The 14,512-nt window shown below is 43.0% G+C and overlaps 3 protein-coding genes across 8 annotated transcripts; 1 reads left to right on the top strand and 2 right to left on the bottom strand.

The window, feature by feature from the left end:
• Positions 1-1,003: 1,003 nt before the first annotated feature.
• Positions 1,004-3,553, bottom strand: LOC144711697 (uncharacterized). Of its 2 annotated transcripts, XM_078585702.1 has the most exons (6): positions 3,107-3,553; positions 2,961-3,038; positions 2,792-2,873; positions 2,419-2,546; positions 1,513-1,728; positions 1,004-1,288 (listed from the first exon to the last, which is right to left on the bottom strand). In XM_078585702.1, exons 1-5 carry the CDS (start codon positions 3,356-3,358, stop codon positions 1,513-1,515), a joined length of 756 nt encoding a protein of 251 aa, XP_078441828.1. In that variant the 5' UTR covers positions 3,359-3,553; the 3' UTR covers positions 1,004-1,288. The 2 variants fall into 2 exon arrangements, with proteins under 2 accessions (XP_078441828.1, XP_078441827.1); XM_078585701.1 differs by lacking the exon at positions 1,004-1,288 and having other exon boundaries at positions 1,419-1,728.
• Positions 3,538-7,338, bottom strand: ING1 (RING/FYVE/PHD zinc finger superfamily protein). Of its 4 annotated transcripts, none has more exons than XM_078585707.1 (8): positions 7,243-7,338; positions 6,930-7,049; positions 6,743-6,814; positions 6,452-6,639; positions 5,514-5,574; positions 5,041-5,131; positions 4,823-4,946; positions 3,538-3,790 (listed from the first exon to the last, which is right to left on the bottom strand). In XM_078585707.1, exons 2-8 carry the CDS (start codon positions 6,979-6,981, stop codon positions 3,686-3,688), a joined length of 693 nt encoding a protein of 230 aa, XP_078441833.1. In that variant the 5' UTR covers positions 6,982-7,049; positions 7,243-7,338; the 3' UTR covers positions 3,538-3,685. The 4 variants fall into 4 exon arrangements, with proteins under 4 accessions (XP_078441833.1, XP_078441831.1, XP_078441832.1 ...); XM_078585705.1 differs by having other exon boundaries at positions 6,903-7,049; XM_078585706.1 differs by having other exon boundaries at positions 7,155-7,294.
• Positions 7,339-7,477: 139 nt separating this feature from the next.
• LOC144711696 (coiled-coil protein) lies at positions 7,478-10,812 on the top strand. 2 transcript variants are annotated; one of them, XM_078585699.1, is made up of 4 exons: positions 7,478-7,618; positions 8,023-8,309; positions 8,405-8,584; positions 10,107-10,812. In XM_078585699.1, exons 2-4 carry the CDS (start codon positions 8,064-8,066, stop codon positions 10,629-10,631), a joined length of 951 nt encoding a protein of 316 aa, XP_078441825.1. In that variant the 5' UTR covers positions 7,478-7,618; positions 8,023-8,063; the 3' UTR covers positions 10,632-10,812. The 2 variants fall into 2 exon arrangements, with proteins under 2 accessions (XP_078441825.1, XP_078441826.1); XM_078585700.1 differs by having other exon boundaries at positions 10,113-10,812.
• The last annotated feature ends 3,700 nt before the right edge of the window (positions 10,813-14,512 follow it).

The raw sequence follows: 14,512 nt of genomic DNA on the forward strand, positions 1-14,512 counted from the left end.
AACTCTCATTTTTAATATTTCTAGTATTTTGGTGTTCATTAAATTCAAAAAATTTCAAAAAAATATTTATTTCCTATTTCTAGTGTAAATTAAAATTTTAAAAATTATTTAAAAATATTTTTAGTATTTTTCTTTGTAATTCTGATTTTATTTAGATCATAGGAATTTATATAAATTGACTAAATATCCATAAAAATCTTAGAAATTATATATCTCACTTTTAAACTCACTTCCTTCATTCCAAGCTTGAAAAAAGTTCTGAAATTAAATTTTTACATCTATGTGGATCGACCCATTACTTGCCCTATATTAATTATAGAGTATTTAAGTGGAAATTTTTCATAAAAATTGTTGGTTAAGTCTAAATCAAAACAATGACATAAAACCCCTAAATTTGGACTTATCACACGAGTCTCACAATTGTCTCACACTACTTTCCCCTTGCCTCATGTTCTCAGCTCGACTCAAACTGCTCGTCACTTGCCGTGCACTGCTCACCATTTGTTTGCCTTGCGCTGCTGCTGTGGCCTATCACCTCACCCTGCCAGCACATTCTAGCTGCTCTCCTCTGTTCGCCGTCCCCTCGCCTCACGCCAGTGGAATCATTGTTCATTGCCTTATGCCTCTCGCCACATGCTCATTGTTCACGGCTCACTCCACTCATCTCATGCCGCTGGTTGCTGCTGCCATCACCCATTTCCTATCACATTACTGCCACTCCATTTGCATGTTGCCTCACTGCTGCTACCTTTGCCCATCACCTCACCACAGTCGCCATCACTCTGTGGATCTAATCTATAGTTAGGGGCAATAAATACCAAGAGCTTCGAAGATCGTAAAGTCACACATAGCCCATCATTTTTTCTCATATACTCTGCACCTAAAAACACTATTTTTAACCTAACCCTAGGTTTTTTCCCAAATATAACCAGCCCTATCTTTTTACTAATCGAATTCATTTCTTAATATATTTTGAGATCAGATATTTGTTTCAGATATCGGATATAGAAACATTAAAATTATCTAAATAAATGAAGCAACGACAAATAAAGGATCCACCAACAGATAGCCCACATAAATTTCCCCCACCCCTTATCAATACTCGACATCAGGTACCAACAACAGATTCCCAGATACCAAACAAAGTGTGAACAAAACCCTTATCGATATTGACATCAGCTATTCTATTTCGGATCAGATACCTGAACGGTGGCACCCTACCCCACACCACTGTACTTTCGTTGACCCATGTAGAGACCCAGGCCAACCCAAGCCCACATCTTATAACCTAAAAGCAAAGAGATAGATTAAAACTTGTTAGAATTTGCTGTATCTTCAGTATAACTGTGATTAAATCTCCTAACTGCTCTATTGCTCTGTTTCTACCGTCATGGGGGAGATAGAAAGCATCGGTCAGAGAAGGGAAACTGATCAAATCTTATACTCGGTGTGGTAACATACATGAGCCAGTCTAAATTTTTTACACCAAAGAGAGGTTTTGGAGAGACAGACTCATTTGTCGCCAGAGTGAGAGAGCTTGGAGAGGAGTAATAGGCCACAGGAGGAGATGAGGATGGACGCGCTGAGGCAGAGAAGATCGGCGGGGGTGGCGATGGCCACCTTCTGGATCTTGTCAAAAAGGCCCACCAGCAGCGCCATCACGATGACATGCCCAAGCTTCGTCTTCAGGCTGTTGACCGACTTTATCTCCAGCCATTTCGGCCTCTCCTGTGTCCAGTTTCAACCCCACTTAGATCAGATCGTCTCGATTAAAACACAATTATAAGTAGATTTATCTTGAATCCATAGTTTTTGAATCTCCAAAAATGTTATTCGGTATCAGGGCCCAAAAGAAGTAATAGCAAGGGCACTACTTTTCATCTTTAAGCAGGATGTTGTACTTCTAGAATCAGAAAAAGAGGCACCTTAACCACCTTTCAGGAGGGGGATGAAATATTGCTACAGTTGGGACTTGGGATTCAAGAATTTGAGCACAATCATAAATAATTTACCAAGGACTTTTACTTTTTCAAGTTGTAACGAAAGATATGTTTCAAATACTTACTGGGAGGACTCAATTGAATGTGTGGGAACAAAAGAACAGGATTAGCAGGTTTCAGATACCAATAGTTTATTACCTCAGAAAATAAAACAAAAAATCTGCAACAGGTTATTAGCCGAAGATTAGGAGGCAACAGTCTCTATTAATTATGAGGCTTGATCTTGTTGGACGACTAACATTCAACATAATCATAAATAATTTTCTAGGACTTTGTTTCAAGGATTAGAAAGTTTAACACTCTGGGATCAAAAAATGTAGAGACCGCATATCTTGAGGCATTGACGCAAGTTGATTTTTTCTACAGAAGTCTACGCTTAAAGAAAACAACAAAGGATGATCGGCGAGAATTCACTTGCCTGAAGGGTGAAAAGCCCCAGCAGATTCGATCTCTTCGAGGAAATGTTTGCCATGTCGAGGTTACTGATGAATAGCTCGTAGATCCCCATGCCAAAAACCAGCATCACCGTCCCTATCAGGTATATATCTTCGAGTTCCAAGAAAAACCATCGTCAAGATCACGCTCTGTCCGGTACTTGGTTTTTTTTCTTTCAGAGAAGATACTAATAACACTAAAAATCACGGGTCTTCACTGGACTGGAGAAATTGTATAATTTTTTTGCCGACAATGATTAGAGAAAATTCGCGGTTATCCCCATGACTAAACTTTGATCAGAGTTGCTCTTCATCAAAATCATCATCATGGGAAGAGAGTTAGGGGATGATGCTCACCGATGGCCTCAATGATGGCGGACATGGCCTTGGGCCTTGAGGTCGGGTACTCCAGGAAGGCGGTGACGATGAACACACAACCCTGCGACCATGTCGGCGAGAAACTTCAGAGAAGAAGCGGAAAACTTTCATTTAATTCTCAAGATCAGACCCCAAAGAGCAAGCCCACCTTGAAGAAGCAGAGCACGGATCCCACCAAGGCGCCGGTGACACCGAGCAGCGCGAAGAACCGGCAGCAGTAAACAGCCTGGAGATGATCGATTCGCCATGAAATTTCAAACCCACGAGAAGATTAAAGAGAGGGAAAGAGTAGACCTTCTCGATGAGGGCTTCTGCGCAATAAATATCCAGGTCGGGAGCAGGCTCGCCGGCGACGGCGTCGGAGGCGGAGGCCCCCGGCGGCGAAGAAGAAGCCGGAGAAGAGCAGAAGGCGACGGCGGGCGAAGAGTAGATCCGGGCATCGCCAAACTTCAGCGTTCTCGCCGGCGGCCATCGCCGGTGCTCCGCCGCGAAGATTCTCCGCCTCGCTCCGACGAGCGACGATCGGAGCACGCCAACTGTGCTCATGGCTTGTAGCTCGCCTTCTAGATCACCCCGGTGAGCTGCAACTGCGCCATTTTCAAGCTCTGGTCTTCTCCTCCACACAGTACCTGATGAGGAACTCAAAAAAAAAAAGGACTACCCAGAGAGAAAGAGAGACCGTGGGGGGGTCCCATGACTCTTGCTCCCCCTGAAACGCGTGTATATGGCGCAAAAGACAAAATTGATGAAGACCCAGAAAAGAAAGATGGAATCTTGGGGGGTTAGTTTTGAGCAAACATCTCGGGCAAACGATACCCATTGGGCGGCCATGATATAGTCTACCAGTTCTAGCGTCACAAAAGGCCGGTATGGTCAGCGGCGGCGCCGCTTGAGAGCGGAGCATTCGGGGCAGAACCACTTCCCCTTGGGCTGCTCCTTCAGGCCAACGCAGCCAAAGTGGAACCACTCGATCTTGCACTGATGAGAAGACAGAAAAATTCAGCCAAGATAAGAGTTCTCTAGAGGAAACAAGAGTCCCAAGTCGGAGATGGAAAGAAAGAGGCAAAGAGTGAAGAGGGAGGGAGAGAAAGAAGGTAAGGGCCCGCAGAAGCGGAGAAAGGAATCCAGAGAAACACGAATGCCCCCTACGAGTTGAACCGCAAGAGAGATAAATGGCGGTCTAGAGGCAAATAAACAAGGAAAGAGGAAGGAATCGCCATGGAGGAGGAAGTGGGAGAAACATGAGCACCCACAAAGAGTGGGACAGAAATGGAGAACGGGAGACAGAACATCGACAAACAGAGGAAGAAAAAGGAATGACCCCTGAGAAAGGAGAGGAGAAGAAACAAGAACTACCAACGACTGGGGATTGGAGGAAGAGGACACTAAGTAGAGTGTGAAAAAAAGACCTCCATTGAGAGAATTACAGAAATACAGAGAGAGAGAGAGAGAGAGAGAGAGAGAGAGAGAGAAGAAAGTCCACCAAAGGGAGAGAGAGGATGGGCAGTTAAAAAGAACGACTATAAGGGATCGCTCGCATACAAGGAGAAGCAGAGAAGGAGACGAAGGTAGAGCGGCAGAGACAGACGGTGAAAAAGAGAAATGTCCAAATACGTAGAAAAAGAAGGCGAATCAACTGTGATTGCCCACTAACGCCTTCGACTAAGGGAGACAGGGGATAAAGAGACAAACAGGAGAGATAAACGAATGACCTGTTGAGGGGGGGGGCAGGTGGAGGGAGACACACACGAATACCAAGCAGGAGACAAAAACAGAGACAACTAGTCATGAACGCCCAGTTAATGTGGGATACAAAGAGAAGATTAAAAGTCAATATAATAATAAGTTTTCAAAGAGAGTGGCCACTGAGATTGGAGACAAAGAGGAAGAGAAAAAACAGGAATTCTCAATGATGGGTTGGTTTGGGGAGAGAAGAAGGGGCAAGCGAGTGCAAGAAGAAGAAGAGGTAAAAATAAAGAAGAAGGAAAAGAAAGGTGGTGAGGGACTTACGCTGGGGTTGTCACAGGCAACCATCTGGCCGTAGCTAACTTGATTGCAGATACAGTAGGTGGGCTCGTTGGGGTCAACGGGGATCTCCAGATCAATGCAGGGAGGCTCCACAGCGGGGGCAGACCTAAGAAGAACAGAGTAGACCAGAGCATCAATGGCTTCTGGGCAATGGCTTCTGAGAAGGGAATTGGGTTAAGTGATGGAAGAAGAGACAACACTTTTTCCTCCCTGCCTTGCCGCTGCCACTCCCTCGTCCTGATCGCAGGCGGCTGTCCATGGCAGCGCCCTCCGGAGTCCTTGCCATCTCCTCTGCGCCAAAGCCACCATTGTAAGCAATTGTGAAAGTCAACGGGGAGACAGAGAAGAACAGAGAGAGAGAGCACAAGCGAGAAAGGATGCAGACGAGAGAGAGAGAGAGAGAGAGAATAGGATAGAATGGAGAGGCAGAGAGAAAGGATGAAGGAAAGACAGTGAGAGAGCACCAAAGGAAGAACATCAACACAATAAGAGTAAAGGTTCTCAGAACTGGATGAAGCTAAGTTGATAAAACTAGGAAACAAGATGGGAAAAGGGGCGAAGAGAATAGGATGAGAGAGGATAGTAGGAAGTCAGAGGGAGAGAGAGGGGGGGAAGGGAGGAATGGAGACTGCCACAAAGAACAGATAGAGAGAAAGAGAGAGAGAGAGAGGACCTTGTTTAACTTCCTCTAGTTTCCTCAAATATTGATCAAGCTGCTGGATTTGCGTATCCACCTGGGTGAAAAAAAATTAACAAAATAGACGCAACGTTTTTCAGGACGAAATGATGAATAGCTGCAAGCTGATTTCAGCAAGAAAGTTGATTACGAGAAATCGGAAAAACAGAGCTGTTCTCATTTTCAGGGTGAATAAAGAACAGCTGCAAGCCGATTTCAGACAGAAAGTTGATTACGAGAAATCAGAAAAACAGAGCTGTTCGCATTTTCAGGATGAAATAAACAACAGGTTCAAGCCGATTTCAGATAGAAAGCTGATTATGAGAAATCAGGAAAACAGAGCTGTTCTCAGTTTCAGGATGAAATAAACGACAGGTTCAAGCCGATTTCAGCACGAAAGTTGATTATGAGAAATCAGCAAGAAAGCTGATCATGAGAAATCAGGAAAGCAGAGCTGTTCTCATTTTCAGGATGAAATAAACAACAGCTGCAACCCGATTTCAGCACGAAAGTTGATTATGAGAAATCAGCAAGAAAGCCGATTGTGAGAAATCAGGAAAACAGAGCCGTTCTCATTTTCAGGATGAAATAGAGAACAGCTGCAACCCGATTTCAGCAAGAAAGCTGATTATGAGAAATCAGCAAGAAAGTTGATTATGAGAAATCAGAAAAACAGAGCTGTTCTCAGTTTCAGGATGAAATAAACAACAGGTTCAAGCCGATTTCAGATAGAAAGCTGATTATGAGAAATCAGGAAAACAGAGCTGTTCTCAGTTTCAGGATGAAATAAACAACAGGTTCAAGCCGATTTCATCAAGAAAGCCGATTATGAGAAATCAGAAAAACAGAGCTGTCCTCTGCAGGACGGCGCCTGACAAGATATTCAAGGAAGAAATTAAGCAGAAAGAATCGTTCACGATTTTCTCAACAGCTACCATTTCGTAAGCTTGACCCGCTAACGCGACTTTCTCTTCGGCGATTCTGACGCAATGTTTCTGTTCGTCAAGAGCCTCATCAGAGAATCTGAGAGCCGTCTTCGAAGTCGAAGTTGCTGATGCAGCAAGACCACGCCTAATTTCCTCAATCTCTTCCTCGCATCTCTTGTCGTTCTGCTGCTGCAGCGCTACAGAAAAGTTAAGAAGATGAAATCTTCTACAGCAAGAGCGCGCCAGCGATAATCCGAAATTGAAGCCTTTTTTTTCAAGAAAACATGGATCAATCGATACCTTGTAGACTTCGATCTAGTTCGCGCATCGTTGCATAGGTGTGGCGAAGCATCGACGGCAACGACTCCAGATCTGGTGATAAAAAACGTTTTGATCGATCCAGAGACGGAGGAAATTGGATACACGAGTTTGAAAATCGAAGAAAAGATTCATAACGGACCAGCTTCGAGCTGAGAAGTTAACAGACCGCAGAGAGGAAGAGGTGGGAAACTCGGACTTCCCTCGGAATCTTTGTCCATGGATTTTCGGCATGTAACTCCGTCCGATCGCCGAGGAGTTCTTCGCAGATTGGCCGTGCGAATACTTCCTGAAATCTCCGAATCAAACGGCACACGAAATGCAAGATCAAGCTTGAGAAAAATAATAAATCGACGAAACAAGAAATTTTCGCCGGCCGCGCGAGCTCCCTCACCGCGCTAGGGTTTTTCTCGCAGACTGTAAGACGAGAAATCATCCAAGGAGAAGCAGGAAATCGAGAAATAGAAGAGGCAGATTCTTAAAATGTAAATTAATCTCCAAGAACTAAGGAGATCCTTCCTGGGAAGAAAATCCTTCGCTGTTCACGTCCTTCTCCGACGTCGCGGGCTCGACGAAAACCCTGAAGATAACAATATCTCATTAAATACCGAATGATCTATCAATCTTCCTCGGAATTAGTTCTATAGATCGACAGATCTCTCTTTTCTCTCTCTCATCGTTTCTTAGGCTAAGAACGCAGGAAACGCCCACACGCGTCGCGGCGACGTGTCGCGGTAGCCCCGCCGACGGCGATGAAGACGGATAAGAAGAGTGCTCATCCCGTCTACTGCAAGATGGGGAGAGCGAGATCCGAAGGAAATTGCGAGATCCGTAGATGATCCGTCCACCAAGGAGCGGGTAATCTTCTTCTTTCTCCCCGAAACTTACATGATGGATGTTGATTTTTGCAGATCTGTCTTTCTTTCTCCACAAGGTATTGATTCCATGTTCCAAGAACTGGGAAGAACTCATCAGATTAGGTTACTTACCGCAGTTTTTCTTCCTAATTTCGCATGGAATGTGGAGAGAAATCTTTCAGAAACACTTGAAATCATGGTTTAAATCCACCTGAGCTTGATTCATCTGGTAATCTCTTGAACAGACGTGAGATTACAAACCATTAGACAAACTTTGCAAATTTTGAAACTAATCTACAAAGATTACTGCTGATGACGGGAAACAACGACAAATCTGAGATCTCATCCGATTTGCTTCGAACCTGAAAAACGATCATTGTTGATCTAACATTCGGTGTATTACAGGCCACTGACTCCGATTTTGATGCTGCCAAGATAATCTAAACATGATTGGGCTGCTTCTCGAATTAGTTACAAATTCAGTCATTCTGGTCATCAGATCTTTCCTGTTCTTCAAGCTTCTTTGCGCGGCCGGCGTGCAAGTTCTCAATTCCGCCATTTCAACATGGTGGATTTTGATGAAATCTTTGGCCATTGCGCCGATCGATCTGTGCCGGAGTATCATAAGATGGGCATATAACATTTCATCATTTCCTCTCAGGATCATGACGGCATTACGCAGGGAAAAATTGGTTTGTTCGTGCCACTTCTCTTAAATCCATACCTTTTTACTGCTTAATATGATCGATTGATTGGTTTTTTTTCCGGTTCTTTGATGTTTATTCAGATGGAGATGAACTTGCATAGGTTGGAAACTCAGCTGGGAAATTTGACCTCGGAAAATAAACAACTTGTGTATTGTTTGGATGCTTCATTCGATGAATGCCGGGCCATTGAGTCAGTTCTTGCCAAAATGGAGCAGGAGCAAGACAAAGCTTTAGAGAAAATTGACCTTCTTGAGAACGAGGTAATATATATCTCTCTCTCACTAATTGACCATCTATCTCTCTACGAAACGATACTGTATCTCTCTTCTGCCATTCAATGTTTCTCTCTCTCACACTAATCCCCACTTATCTGTTTATTTACTCTCTCTCTCTCATTAAACCCCATTCCTCTCTCACTAATCCCTGCGACTCTCTATACATAGATCTCTCTCGATCTATGCATTTATCTTTTATCCATCTTATTTACCATTCTATGTCTCTACTACTTATCACTGTCTCTCTTTCTATCTCACTGATCCCTATCCTTTCATCTCTCTATTCATAGATCTCTCTATCTATTTATCTCATCCTTCATTCATTGTCTCTCTACATATCACTGTCTCTCTCTTTCGATCCACCAATCCCTACTCTTTTATCTCTCTATGTATAGATCACTCTCTATCTATCTATCTTCTTATCTAATCTTATTCACCACTCTAAATCTCTCTACCTAATACAGTCATCTCACTATCTATCTCGCTGATCCCTACTCTTTCATTTACTTCTCTATATCTCTCTACCTATCACTGTCTCTCTCTTTCTACGTCATTAATCCCTGCTCTCTCATCTCTCTATTTAAAGATCTCGCTCTATACATCTATCCATCTGTCTCACCCACCATTCTATATCCCTCTATCTATCACTGTCTCTCTCTTCCTATCTCACTGATCCTCACTCTTTCATCTCTCTTTCTATCTCAAAGACATCTTTCTATGTATCTCATCTACCATTCTATATCCCTCTGCCTATCTCTGTCTCTCTCTTTCTACGTCCGCTCTCTCATCTATCCATTTATAGATCTTGCTCTATATATCCCTCTATCTATCACTGTCTCTCTCCTTCTATCTCACTGATCCCCAATATTTCATCTCTCTTTCTATCTCAAAGACATATACCTTTCTATCCATCTCATCTACCATTCTATATTTCTCTACCTATCACTGTCTCTCTCTTTCTACGGCACTAATCCCAGCTCTCTCATCTATCTATTTATAGATCTCGCACTATACATCCCTCAATCTATCACTGTCTCCCTCCTTCTATCTCACTGACCCTTACTCGTTCCTTTCTGTCTCAAAGACATATCTTTCTATCTATCTCCTCTACCATTCTCTATCTCATTTTTCTACGTCACTAATCCCTGCTCTCTCATCTCTCTATTTATACATCTCGCTCTATATATCCCTCTATCTATCGCAGACTCTCTCCTTCTAACTCACTGATCCCTATTCTTTCATCTCTCTTTCTATCTCAAAGACATATCTTTCTCTCTATCTCCTCTACCATTCTATATCTCATCTTTCTACGTCACTAATCCCTGCTCTCTCATCTCTCCATATCTAGATCTCTCTCTCTATCTCTCTCATCCACTATTCCATATCCCTCTACGTATCAATGCCTCTCTCTTTCCATCTCTCTGCATGTATACAAATCATATACACGTAGATAGAGAGAGAAAGAGGGATTTCTCACTGTGATTATTAATCTTTTCGGTGCGTTCAGCTGCAGGACGCGAGACAGAAACTACGGGAGAGCAAGTATGAGTACCGAGGGAAAGGCGGATGGGACTATCAAACGAAAGGCGAGGAGGAGGACGACGACGACGACGAGGCGGAGGAACAGAGAGCAGCCGCGGCGGCGGAGGTTTCGATCGGTCCGGCCAAGGAGGAGACTTCTCCGGCGGCGCTGGAGAAGCAGAGGTACGTGGCGCTCTACCGGAGCACCTTCAGCGTGGTTCTCTCCGTCGTGGTGGGGATGATCGCGTGGGAGGCGGACGACCCGTGCGTGCCGCTGGTCGCCGCGCTGTTCACCGTGGTGGGCTTGTCGCTGGCCAGCGTGATTCAGTTCTTCTCCGCGATTCGCAACAGGCCGGCCGCCGACGCTGTGGCGCTGCTCAGCTTCAACTGGTTCGTGCTCGGCGCGCTCACCTCGCCCTCGCTGCCCCGCCTGGTCCGCGCCACGGCGCCCCACGCGGTGAAGCTCGCGCGCCGCCTGCTGCGGAGGTTTGGCCTCTCCTCCTGGCCTTAGCCGCAGTGCAACGACAGCGTTCGTTGCTGACAGCGTTTGGCCGAGGTTCTTGTGTGAATTTTACGTCAACAGTGTTCGTTGATGTCTCTTCTTGTACATGTTTCCCGCTGATGTTTTCAACTGCAAGTATATCTTCTTTTTTGGAGCTTTTAACTTATTTTTCGCCCCATATTTGTTCCCAGTTCAATTTTAGCTTTTTTCTGTCTAGATATTCAACATCTTCTGTCGATGGGGAACGGGTTGCGGCCCATCTACTTAGTTTTTCTTTTTTTAATGTTTTTTTTTATTTTGTTTCCTCTGAAAAAGGGGGGGGAACGTCACCGGGAGGCTATATAAGTCCCTTCCCATGACTCCCACACAAGAGAAGAAGTTTTTTGTGATAAGAAAAAGGGTTAAATAGCACGAAATGTCCCAAACTTTTTCAAAAATCTGAGATATATTCCAAACTATTTTTTTGGCACGCTATATCCCAAACTCTCTAAGTAGACTCCAACATATCCCGGTTATGACGTGGAATCCGCCGTGGCTGCCAGGTGGATTTCCGGCCAGATTTTGACCTGGGCGGAATCCACCTGGCAGCCACGACGGATTCCACGTCATAACCGGGATTAACCCTTTTCTCTCTCTATCCTCAATCAAACCTAGTTGAGAGAGAGAGAGAGCGAGAGAGCGAGAGAGAGAGGCATTCTAGAGAGAGAGAGCAAGAGAGAGAGAGGCGTTCTAGAGAGAGAGACATTCTAGAGAGAGAGAGCAAGAGAGAGAGAGACATTCTAGAGAGAGAGAGAGGCGTTCAATGTCGATATTTTTTTTCGATACGAGAAAGAGAGAGGCATTCTAGAGAGAGAGAGAGAGAGAACGTCTCTCTCTAGAACATCTCTCTCTCTCTAGAACGCCTCTCTCTCGCTCTCTCGCTCTCTCTAGAACGTCTCTCTCTCCAGAACGCCTCTCTCTCTCATATCAAAAAAATATATCGACATTGAACGCCTCTCTCTCTCTAGAACGTCTCTCTCTCTAGAACGCCTCTCTCTCTCGCTCTCTCGCTCTCTCTCTCTCGCTCTCAACTAGGTTTTTTCGAGGATTGAGAGAGAAATGGGTTAACCCTGGTTATGACGTGGAATCCATCGTGCCTGCCAGGTGGGTTCCGCCCAGGTCAAAATCTGGCCGGAAATCCACCTGGCAGCCGCGACGGATTGTACGTCATAACCGGGATATGTCAGAGTCTACTTAGAGAGTTTGGGATATACCATGCCAAAAAAATAGTTTGGGATATATCTCAGATTTTTGAAACAGTTTGGGACATTTCATGCTATTAACCCTAAGAAAAATCAGTTACAAAAAGGAAGTACTGTCAAGTTATCTCATGGTAACACTAGCCTGTAGCTCGTGCGTTGTCTTTGAGATCGCCCTCGTCACCATCACACCTTGTCTGTGCGGACTTCCCCGTCCCTGCCACCACTCACTGCCGTCCGTCCTGCATCATTTATCTATCTAGGTCACTGTTTCTGATGATCCCATCTAATTTAAGGATACACCCTCTGGCAGCTTTTCTTGGAAAAAAAGATTCCAGTTTGCTTACTTCCCTAAGCTACTTTCATGCTACATGCTCTCGGACGCTGGGAAAAAAAAGGGTACTGTGAAGGGCTATAGATGTTTTGAAGATTGGCCTATGTTTTCATTTATTCTACTTCGAATATTTAACTGGAGAACAAATACTCTAGTGGGATATAGATATAATATATAAGTCTTTAGCTTATTTGGAGTGCTTATGATTCATTGGGATATATGATCTCCCGATTAAAGTATTGGATCCCAAAGAAGGATTGAAGAATTGAAGTCTAGCACGGACATTGAGGTTTATGGCCGTCTCAGAAGTGTTCTTCAGCACTTGGTTTTGGGTTCTCCTAATTGACTTGTGCCCAAGAGAAGGTCAATTTGTTGTATTCCATATTAATTGACTTTTTTCTTTCTTTGGAATGAATCCATTAATTGTTTCATAATGATTATCTAATAAGTGATAATGCAACAAATAGAGGATGAAGTAAATCATATTTCCTTCCTAAATTGCTTTTTTTAGTAATGTGAATATAATTTTATTAAGCTCTTCAACAAGTAACATTGTAGTCAAAGCATTTTATATATTATTTTACTCATAAAAATTCTATGAAAATTATAATCAATGACATGTTTTCTTTAATTAGCACTAAAGAAACACCATCCCAATCCTCCAAACTACCATGATGTTTTTAAACAAATGAGATAAAATTGGCGAACTTCCAGCCCCTCTATCACCTAAATACTTTTAGCCTATGTCAGTTTGAACACGGTTGCACATTCTGTTAACATCAATAATGTGCCCATAATGCCATGCATTTGATCTGATTTGGTTATTAGATTATCATATATTGGATTTATCATATTATTAATTAGATTATCTGAAAAAAAATTTGGATTTCTTAGTAATGTCATTTATTGACTATTTCGGACTTCTAACTAGCATTTATTGGCATCAATGTTCAAGCATAAATTTAGGAATTAAATGTGATGAACAGTAGTGAGCAAAGGCATTCCATTTGATTTTTAAAGTCTTTTGGGTATTGGCCAGATTGCAGCATTTTCAATTTTGGGCTTCAAAAAAACTGGTGGAGAGGTGTGGATGACATATTGGATCTCTCTAGTTGGGAAAATCACATCTAGGATATGAGGGGACGGATGTCTATGTTGACAGACAAAATCATGATGTCTGTTTGCCATGTCTTATGTCCTGTCTCCCCCCTAAGTTTTGAGAAAATCCATCACACTTGTGCCACATGTCACGGGCCATAGTGTCCCATCCTTACGTCATTCTGGACGGTGTCCCGTTGCACAGGATGTTCGATTATATGAACAATTGCTTTTACAGGTTATATGAACAATCTCTCTCTCTCTTCTCTCTTTCTCTCTCTCTCTCTTTCTCTCTTTCTCTCTCTCTCTCTCTCTCTCTCTCTCTCTCTCTCTCTCTCTCTCTCTCTCTCTCTGTCTCCTTTCTGACTCTCAGACTCATCCATGTAAGTGCCCGTGCCAGTGAGATCTAGCCCCCCCCATCATCGTCGAGTGAGACTTGATGGTTGGAAGATCAACTAGATCTTCGAGGAGGATTGAAGAAGTTTGAGGAGATCCATCATCGCAACGATTGTGTGTAATTGTCCTCAGAGGCACATGAATGCCTTAAAAGGTACTATTCGATGGAGAAAATTGAGAGTGGAATCAAAATTATGTTATTTAGTTAAATTCAGTTTCAATGGTTTCTACTCCACATATCATTTTCAGACAATCAATCAAGCCCACAACTCAAAACATTTTATATGAAATTTATTTGTACATTTAAACATATCATATTGCATTAACCAATATATGACCGCCCAGTTTAAGAGTTTTAGAAAGAGGCTAACTTGAATGTTCATGAAACACTCAGGCCTTACACTTTGATACTGATTTTCTTGATTATGATACGTTATCAGGCATTCATAGACCTTGTATACCTTGGCTTCTTCACTAGGGAGGACATTTTCATGGAATGAGATTAAGTTTCACCTTCTTCATTTTTTTTATATCTTCTATTCCTTCGCTTCCTTCTCCCCCAATCCCAATTTTTTATTTTTTATTGAACATTTCCCAGAAACATTATTTCTTAAACAAAACCTTTGGCACTTCTCATACTTATATTTGGTTGGATGTAAACCTCACTCCCTATATTATTCCCGATCATAAGAATATATAAACATACTGTAAAAAAGGAAAAAATGTCCACTTTTAACGCGTGGACATTTTTTCCTTTTTACAGTATTCATATGAATTCGTTTATGCATTTTCATATCTTCTCTATCAATTTCGGCAAGTTATGA

This window comes from Wolffia australiana, chromosome 14, assembly GCF_029677425.1.
Source record: "Wolffia australiana isolate 7733 chromosome 14, ASM2967742v1".
NCBI lineage: Eukaryota > Viridiplantae > Streptophyta > Magnoliopsida > Alismatales > Araceae > Wolffia > Wolffia australiana.

Bases quoted from the DNA above. Each gene is read 5' to 3' on its own strand.
- LOC144711697 (XM_078585702.1), bottom strand. From the start codon at position 3,358: ATGAGCACAGTTGGCGTGCTCCGATCGTCGCTCGTCGGAGCGAGGCGG. The intron at 2,547-2,791 runs GTGAGCATCATC...TGGAACTCGAAG, and splicing joins CGCCATCATTGAGGCCATCG to ATATATACCTGATAGGGACG. The intron at 1,729-2,418 runs GCAAGTGAATTC...AACTGGACACAG, and splicing joins TGGGGCTTTTCACCCTTCAG to GAGAGGCCGAAATGGCTGGA.
- ING1 (XM_078585705.1), bottom strand. From the start codon at position 6,981: ATGGACAAAGATTCCGAGGGAAGTCCGAGTTTCCCACCTCTTCCTCTC. The intron at 6,815-6,902 runs GTCCGTTATGAA...TTTTATCACCAG, and splicing joins AACTTCTCAGCTCGAAGCTG to ATCTGGAGTCGTTGCCGTCG. The intron at 3,791-4,822 runs GTAAGTCCCTCA...TCTTCTCATCAG, and splicing joins TTGCCTGTGACAACCCCAGC to TGCAAGATCGAGTGGTTCCA.
- LOC144711696 (XM_078585699.1), top strand. From the start codon at position 8,064: ATGATTGGGCTGCTTCTCGAATTAGTTACAAATTCAGTCATTCTGGTC. The intron at 8,310-8,404 runs GTTTGTTCGTGC...ATGTTTATTCAG, and splicing joins CATTACGCAGGGAAAAATTG to ATGGAGATGAACTTGCATAG. The intron at 8,585-10,106 runs GTAATATATATC...CGGTGCGTTCAG, and splicing joins TTGACCTTCTTGAGAACGAG to CTGCAGGACGCGAGACAGAA.